At 46.9% G+C, this 9070-nt stretch overlaps 2 protein-coding genes across 2 annotated transcripts; one reads left to right on the top strand and one right to left on the bottom strand.

Moving 5' to 3' along the window:
- Positions 1 to 4203: 4203 nt before the first annotated feature.
- LOC144122170 (myb/SANT-like DNA-binding domain-containing protein 3) lies at positions 4204 to 5722 on the bottom strand. The gene is made up of 3 exons (XM_077655750.1): positions 5374 to 5722; positions 4498 to 4695; positions 4204 to 4217 (listed from the first exon to the last, which is right to left on the bottom strand). The coding sequence occupies exons 1-3, from the start codon at positions 5720 to 5722 to the stop codon at positions 4204 to 4206; spliced, it is 561 nt and encodes a 186-aa protein (XP_077511876.1).
- A 785-nt stretch (positions 5723 to 6507) lies between these two features.
- On the top strand, positions 6508 to 8575 carry LOC144122162 (uncharacterized). The gene is made up of 5 exons (XM_077655740.1): positions 6508 to 6701; positions 6763 to 6942; positions 7107 to 7338; positions 7660 to 7841; positions 8551 to 8575. Exons 1-5 carry the CDS (start codon positions 6508 to 6510, stop codon positions 8573 to 8575), a joined length of 813 nt encoding a protein of 270 aa, XP_077511866.1.
- Positions 8576 to 9070: the final 495 nt, after the last annotated feature.

The raw sequence follows: 9070 nt of genomic DNA, 5'->3' as shown, positions 1-9070 counted from the left end.
TGCTTGCTGCGAGATCCCCAGCCTCCACAAAGCTCTTGTGTCGTCCCTTTGTGCAGCTCCACCACTACAAACAGTGCCACTCGCCCACCGTACCTGCCGCCTGTCAGTGGTCAAAGTGACAGCTTGACAGGGATGCAGGCACGCAACCTTCTGACACAGAGGAGCTTTTCGTAGGGCAAAACTGCATGTTTATTCACACTCAGGTATGCAAATAAGATTTAAAAAAAATCAGAACAGCAGCTTCAAAGTGTATGAAAAACTCCTAACAGCATCTTAACATTCATTTTTTGAAGGAAATATATGGTAGATATGTAGTGCTTGAGGTCCCAACGCAGCAAGGGCTATGCCCTCATAGCCCTTGCTGCGTTGGGACCTCAAGCACTACTACGCCGTAGTGAAGGATGCCAGATTAATTTCGACCACGCAGGGTTCTTTAACGAGCACTGACATTGCACAGTACAGTGGAAGTTCCAGGTTTCGAAAACTGTTTGCAGTGTTGTGTACTTTTTGAAACTGCTGTTATGATTTTTTTTTCCAGTTCAAGTTTGTGATTTTGAAGCATTACTGGCAGTGGAGTTCATTATGTCGACATAGGTGGTAATGTGATGCAGGTCACGCTGGTGCAAATTGGCACAATCGTGCATTGACAGAGGCTGTAGCTTTTAACCAATGCTTCAGTTGCACCTGTATTATGTACTGTTAAAATTATTTGCCTTCTTGTTTACCTGTGTGTTGTTCTTGAATGTATTCTCTGTGTGGCTTGTTTGCCTTATGTTTGGGTCACCAGTTTTTCTTCCTAAGGACTTCTTACCTTCTGTGCTTTCACATTTATTATGTTTTGTGCTCATTTCATCGCTTGTTTCGCAGTCACTGTTGGCTGTAATGAGTTGTAACATGCTGTTGTCGCATGAGGTTTCTTTGACCTAGTCAGCTGAGCTGGGAGGTTTTGTTCAGGAAACCATGCAGAAACATCGCATTGCATAAGCCGTTTTTGCAGATTCCATGCAAGGTTATAGCATTCTTGTTCGAGCCAGTATGTAGGTTGAAACTGATGCTGTGACCATTTCATGCAGTCCTAGGCGTGATTGATGTCGGGGTTGTTGCTTGAAGAAGGAAATATCTTTTTGCTCGTCATGCTGCCAAGGATTTTCAGGTAGCACAATTCACTTGGTTCAGGAGCTGCCGCCTTGTTGGCTTTGCTTATACATGCGTAAAAGTTGCCTTGATTTGCTGCAGGTGTAACGGCGTGATTGTAGGGCAGGTATGCTGTTTGTGCATTGTTCAACAGTAAAAATTCGTATTGACCTGGCAGCATACGTGCATTTTCTGATTGCTTCAGCAGGTGTGCTGCGAATTCATCAAACTGCTCACTGACAACTTGAGACACTTGTACTAAGCTCTTGTGCAGTTTGTTTTGACAAGCTGTGCCAGGTGGTGTTGGTCTTTTCTCTAAAGAGCAGTACAACTTAATTAGCATACAGCGAGCTAATTGTTGTGAACACAAAGTGCTGTTTGAATGCACATCCGAAGGTGTAAAAATGTCACACAGCAATCCTGCTTGCCACCTGATATGCGATATCTTGTCTTGCATGCAACATGCAAGGGAGCAGCAGGGATGCCATGTGCTTAAAAGCATACATGCATGCAAACAAGGTGCAGTTATATGGACTTGCCACCTGCAATATTTGCGCAAACATTCACAGTACATTATTCCATTTTCACCCAACCTGGGGCACTGCTTAATTAATAATAATAATTTTTTGTTTAATTTTCACATTGTAATACAAATGCGGGCCTGCCAAAGCCTTAGAAGGCTTCAGTGGCAGTGCCCGGCAGCAGACTGCACATAACTCATGAACCGAGCACACAAATTGCCAAAAACAAAAAAGGGAGGGTAAGAAAACTAAAATGAATTTGAAAAGCACGGACACAAAAATGCACACAAGCGAAGAGAAAACAAAGAAAATGTAAAATCATAGAATCAAAACAGAATGCTGGATCTAAGAATGTAATTTGTCAAGACAAGCTTTCACTATTTTTTTGGAGTTAGCAGCAAACATTTCTTTAGGTAACCGGTTGAGAATAGAAGGAACATAATGTTTTCACAGACGCCGGCCGTACCGGGTTCGCACTCTAGGCACGAGAAAACAATCACTAGTTCACAAATCTTTGACCGGAATATATGGTGTACAAAAATTGCTTGTCTAAATATGCTTAAAAACTACTGATTCAGAAAAAAGGTGAGAGAAGTCAGGCATGTGTAATAGTTCAAAAACGCTACTACCTTTATTTCGTGCCTTACCATATAAAACTGATTTAAGGATAGATTTCACACTGCTGTTGACCTTCTTTTGCCAGAAGGCGAAACAGAAATAAAAGCAACAAATGCCATAACATAACACACTGTAGGCTAAGGCGTATACAATTTGCTTGCGTACAAACATAGGGCAAAGGGTCTTAATAGAGTGCAGCAAACAAGCAATTTTCCGAAGCTGAGAACAGACGAAAGACAAATGGGTATTCCAAGACATGTCGGAATCAAAGAATACACCTAAGTATTTGACCGTTGACACAGGTATGATTAAAGGGCATTTGCATATTGAAAAACACTGCACAGTTTGCAGACAGAGCTCAAGTCATTGACATATAAATTAGACAAAATAGGTGCAAGTATAGAACCTTGAGGAACGCCGGATTTAATCTGCAGCAGGCCACTTCTAAATTTACCTACTTCAACGAGTTGTGAACGATTGGATACATAGTGAACAAGAAGAGACAGAAAAGGATCCCTAAACTCTTCGGAGCTCTTCCTGCTTAATTAATTTCTCAGCTTTGAGAATTTCAACTTCGAGCTGTTTTTTCTCCAGCTCCAGTGCCTGCACTTGTTCCTCAAACTTGTTTTTTTTCTTGCTGCTGGAGCTGCAGCCTGTACATTTGCTCATTGAAAGCCTTTTTGCGGTCGAGTTCACCAAGTGTATGCTGGTGCTCTTCCTGCATCATCTGCAGGCGCACTGCATGTTCTTCACGAAGGAGACCAGCCCTGACTTCGTTCTCGTCCGTTAATGCTTTCTCCAAAAGGGTCATCCGCCCTCTAGGAGCGCTACTGTCACCAGCGGCCACTGCTGCAGCAATGGTGCAGCTGGCATCTGCTCCAGAGGCAAGTGTATTACAAGCAGCAGCGGGCTGCACGGTGGGCAACGACATGCTGTTGTCTTCAGTTGCCTCTGGGGCTGCCGCAACTGTCCCACTTGCTCCAGCAGTGGTCACTGATAGCCCCGAGTGCCCCCCCCCCCCCAACAGGACTGCTTGGCTCCCAGTGGTCATCTGCAATAAACAAAAAATGAAATATGTGGGAAAGGTACATCCAAGGTTATGAAACACTATCCATCTCGTTTGCTAGCTCCACGTGCAAGCTACAATGTAATATTGCTTTTTCTCATTACTTCAGATGCCATTCCTACATTAAAAAGCAATTGAAAACTGCTGCGTTATTGTGTTACAGTGCCATTGTTGTAAACACTATCGCAACTGCCTGCAAATGAATCACACTTTCCTTTCTGAAAGGTGCTGTGTTGTAAAGAATGCGTGCACACGTGACAACAGCAACTAAATAAAAGCTGTAACAAAGATCTTGGCTTCACCTCTCTGCACTCTTCTATTTTTTGTTATGATGCTGCCTGCATAATTATTGCTACACAGTTCGCCTGTGTGCAAAATAACTGTCGTCAGTGGTGCTATCTTCAAAACCTCAGAAGCTGCCCAAGTTCATGCTACATATACAAGCTAAACAGCAGCCTACTTATTATAACAGGAAGTAGCACAGCCTGGACAGCAAATTTTGAAGACAACAGATCAATTACTGTGCAGTAATATCCGTGCATACGAAGCTAAAACGTGCTCAAAAGAGTGACCGGGTTACTGCTGTAAGCATTGCAAACAGACAAGCTGCAGTAATTATTTGGGACAAGAGTCCGCTACCTTACCTGATGATCATTGCGTCATGCAAGCATATCAAGGCATGGTACACATTTCAAGAAACTGCACGCAAACTAAAATTGTTTTAAAGCTGACAGTTGGGGAACTGATGCAAGAATGCCTAAACCAGACGCAAACACAGGAACCAGCCATATGTGAGAACGCTGCTACAGGTGTCGTCAGGGCTGCAGCGTTGTCAACACATGCCAAGTACCACACCAGTCAAGCTTACTCCCCACCACCTGGCACAGAAAAACAACACACCATTGACATGCACATATAGTGCCAAGGTAAACGTGTCCTCGATGTACAGGCGTTGCTTGGAGCAGCCTTCCCTTGCAATGCCCACTGATTAGCCTTTCTCTATTCGAAGAGGCACTTGCAGCCCCACGCACAGCGCCTTTATGCAGTGTTGTTTTAAATTGTGCTCTACTGTTTAATACCCGTGAGAGATTCAATCCTTTCTGTCCTGCACAGCATCCTAGGGTTATTCCAGTACATTACTGATGCAAAACACCCTACCTGTGAAGTCGCACTCCGTGTCACCTCCACCGTCGATCATGGGCTGAAGCAGCCTCACGACGGGCAGTGTGTGGACAGGGGGCAGGTCATTTGCCCCATCGCTGTCAAATTCATTGTATATCCTTGTGGCCATGTGTCCTGCCACTGCTCCCACCTGCTCGGTGAGAGGATCCATAGCAGCCGGTGCTGGCCCTCCCCCTGGAAAACAATAATGATTTAGCATACAGTGAAGCCAGCTTTTAAAAACAAAGTATTTCAGTCACAAAATATCCTCCACTTCTTTTCCTTCCTGACGTTGATTGGAAACCAGGTTTTATAAACTGCTCCCATACAAAAAACTGTAGGACACACAAGCCTGTGTTTCCACGCGTACTCAAAAGGCTGGTTGCTCCCTGCGCATGACTGCTAGAGCACTGTTGACACAAACACAGGATGCATGTACTGTCCTCGCCAAAAGCAACAAGGGCTATCCTTGCCACTTCTCATGCTATCAGGATACCCAGAGGGGCATAGCTAAGGAGCACGCTCACGTCACGCAGGTTATCCTGGTTAACTGGTGACCGCGGCGTCACCGCTTCGCCGCCAGCCCGCTTTTTCCGCTGTCACGGCAGCCTGGTTACTCCTGGCATTGATGGTTCATGCAATCAAGACGGAAGGAGCAAAAAGCAAGCAGCACATTTCGCGGAAAGCGCGATTTGAATTTTATCTGCGTGCCCTAGTGTTCCATAACAACGCATTCCAGCACTTGCCGTGTACGACCGGATTCACGCTCAGCACACTGAACTGTCACGCGTTAATTAACGAATACAGATGATGCAGGCGAACAAAATGTAAACATGGCCCAAATGCGCCAATCGCATGCGATAGTCCGCTTACCGGTCTTGTGGAGCTCCCTCTTTTGCTTGGCATCCTCCTCTTTCCACTTTTGTTTCATGTTGGCCCAACACTTTTTGAGCTGGAGGTGGTCGCGCCGCGTAACACCGTGGTGTGAGTTGAATATCTTTGCCACCTCTTTCCACACTTCACTTTTTTTCGCTAAAGAGGCGACATCAGTTTTTTTGCACTCAAGGAATCTTTTGTGTTCATTCACCACTGATGTGAGCAGCCGCTTCTCTTCCACTGTGAACCGCGGTGCCGCCTTGCGCTGCGGTGACGCATTATTGTCCAGCGACGACAAAGGCAGTTGGGACTGCTGGGACAAAGGTTGCTGGGACGGCTGGGTCATCTTTCGCGACCGTGTGCGACAACACCAACACGATGAAAGCGGCGTGGATAGTGTGGACGGCCTGTTTGGCTACAGTTTGGCTTGGCTGATCACATGTGATCGAAGTTGCCAACCGAAGACATCATTTGCGCCATGAATGCCGAGAACACCGATTTGCAGCGCCCGTCGGAAGCATTTTTCTTCAAAACGCGGTCATATTACTTATGTGCCAGCGAATATTCGTCGAAATATATACTTTTTTTGCCGTGTAACACGCATTCTGAAAATGAGTCCGTTGTTAATCTCGATCACAGACGCTCAATGTGCTCTTGAGTCGAAGCACGCCCTCGACTTGACGAAGCAAGCCGGCGTGAACGCCTATGAAACGCGCTGGCCGACTTGGGCGTTTTGAAGTCAGCTGGCTACTCCGCGCGGACTTCGCCAAATAAAAAAAAAAAGTGAAGTCGGAGCTAAGGATCGCCCCTGTCTTCCCACATTCCTGGTGAGCACTGCCTGTTCGCCATGACAGGTGTCCGTCACGGCCATCCTGGGAATACGCTTTTGTTCACGAGGCCCGGCGGGACGCTGCGGTTGCCTTCCCGACGATAGCACACGTCGATTAGGGGGGGGGGGGGGGGGTCCGTGCGTCAAGCGACTATTTTCGTTCCCCTTATGTACTCGGGGGCTCTCGCTTATAGGCCTGGTGCGCTGCAGCTTTGACCGTACATGTGGCGCCACCTCCCGTTAGCGACGTGCGTTATGTGTAAGTCAAACGTGCAGCCGCCGCAGTCGCCGCAGTTAATACCATGGCGGCAAGCGGCAGCGCAGAGTGTACGCGATCTAAAAGCAGGAGTTCTATTTACTGTTGTGTGTACGGCTGCCACAACAGTTATAAGAACACCGCCGGAAAGTTGCCGAAGATTAAATTTTCCAGCTTTCCCTGGAGGCCGTATGAAGAGGAAAGAAGGCAGCGCTGGGTTAGAGCGGTACGCCGTGCAAGGTAAGCATACACGCGTCGTCAGCGTTGTCAACGGCTTATTGTATTTAATTGTTTCCATTAGCCCGGACGGAAGCCCATGGCAACCGAACCGCTGCTCGACCCGCATCTGCAGTGCACATTTTGTGGGGAACGAGAAAAGCACGATTGCCGGACACCCTGCATACATTCCTACGCTGTTTCCGGCGAGCTATGGGAGATGCGACGGCGTCTGCAGCGAGACGAAGATTGGGAGATACGAGCGGTAAGCAGCGCTGTTCACGGGAAAGATTTTGCTGGTTTGCAAATACTGTCGGCGCGGCTCATATGTGGTCCGGAGCAGATATTCCGATGTTAGTAATATTTCTGATATTGAAGTCCAGTGTAGAGCTATACATCAGAATTTAACCTTGGGCATATCTTTTCAAGAGCTCAGCGCAGAGGCTTGACTACCGAAGCGTCTACTTCCGGAAAGCTACGGACTGCAGCCGAGCCTGTGGGCTCCCAGTCTGCAGTTTCTGGTGCGGACGGCTTGTCCGCTGAAGCGACGGCACCCGACGAGCCAGAGACCACGGCAGACGCTTCAAGCCCCAAGGCTGCAGCTTCTGGTGCGGGCGGTGCACGAAGTTCGTCCGACAGCGTCGCTACCATGTTATCTGTGGTATGTTGTTTTCTTCATCGTCTTTACTGATAAAACTTTTTTCACTCCCCGTTCATTGTTCCATGCTCTGCTTGCAATTGATGCTGCTAGTTATAAAGCACATGTTAATAATTGAAGTGTCCCTCTGAGAACTATACTTTGTACTATTTAATTACTTTACCAATGCTGAAAACACAAATTTGTTCAGTTCTCTAATCTGCAGATGAATTACCCAGGAACACAAAGCTTTTGCAACCAAAGAAAGCTAAAAAGAGGGCCGCTTGCACTCTCTATTCAAAATACAGATGACAAAAACTAATGGAAACTTTTACCATTTTCCAGGCTACGCAGACTGAAGGGAGTCTACATCAAGGACAATGTACCCTCTTTTTGTCTGTGGCCTCTCAAGGCTGCCCTTCGACTCAAGTCTGCCACAATGACACTGTAGACACCAGTGTTCAAGCCCAGGTGGCTACAGAGTCAACGTTCGCTGGTCCAGAAGAGCGCAGCTGTGTTTTCTTGGGGTATGAGTCCATGTGTCACAAAGAGGAAGCATTCTGGGAACTCTGTGGCGTCAGTGCAAATGTATTTGCGCTCCTTTTATCTGTCATTTCTCCTATACCTGTCCGGCAAATCGATGTGCCCGTAGATCAAAAGCTGGCAATTTTTTTGATGAGGTTGAAACTGGGAACTTCATTTTCCAGCATTGCCGTTCTTTTTGGCCTCCACCGTACAGCTGTAAGCAGAATATTCTACTTTGTTCTGAGCAATATGTTGGCTGCACTGCAGAATTTCATTCCAAACCCTTCACGTGCGACTGTTGATGCATTAATGTCTGCTTGCTTCATGCGCCACTACCCACGTTGCCGTTTTATTATAGACTGCACTGAGGTTAGAACAGAAGAACCACCAACACTAGAACAGAGACGTGCTCTATTTTCCCACTAGAAGGGTGGCTACACCTTAAAGTTCCTGGTGGGAGTTTTGCCAAATGGTTGCATTACATTTGTCTCGGATGCCTATGGGGGTCGAACGTCGGACACCCACATCACGCTGGAGTCAGGATTTCTGGACCGAATAGAGCCAGGGGATGTAGTACTTGCTGATAAGGGATTTCCCGGAATTAAGGCACCAGCTGAAGGGAAAGAAGGAATTGTTGTTCTACCGCCATTTTCGAAAGGGAATGTCCAGTTCACCTGTGAGGAACTGCAGGAAACCTACCATGTTGCGCAGGTACGGATACACGTTGAAAGGGTGATCCAGCGTTTGAAGCTGTTTAATGTCTTGAACACAAGAGTCGCCGTGGACATGATTCCTCATATGAGTTCAATAATGCGCATGTGCTGCATTCTGGTTAATCTTCAAAACCCAGTTATCAACACGAAATGGCCTCAGGTTAACAAAAATGGGGACTGAAAGCCTGACTGCATCACATTTCTTTTGCTGGTTTGGTTTTACTGTGTTTACATCCCACAGAGGAGGAGGAGGAGGAGAAAAAACATTTATTCAGAGCACAAAAACTGGGTGGGTTCAGTACGAGAACCCATTGGTCGTCATCATAATCCGGCCCCTCTCAACCAGCAATTTCTGGTCGAGTGGGCTGTGGCTATGAAGGGTTGCCTCCCAGCGCTCATGAGTCGGATCGGGATTTCTGTCCATGTCTGGGTTTTCTTGACATTCCCAAACCGCGTGAAAGAGTGTGCCAACTGCTCCACAGAAGGGGCAGGACGAATTGTAGGTTTCTGGGTACCAT

This window comes from Amblyomma americanum, chromosome 1, assembly GCF_052857255.1.
Source record: "Amblyomma americanum isolate KBUSLIRL-KWMA chromosome 1, ASM5285725v1, whole genome shotgun sequence".
Lineage (NCBI taxonomy): Eukaryota > Metazoa > Arthropoda > Arachnida > Ixodida > Ixodidae > Amblyomma > Amblyomma americanum.
This window is presented reverse-complemented; position numbering and strand designations above follow the sequence as displayed.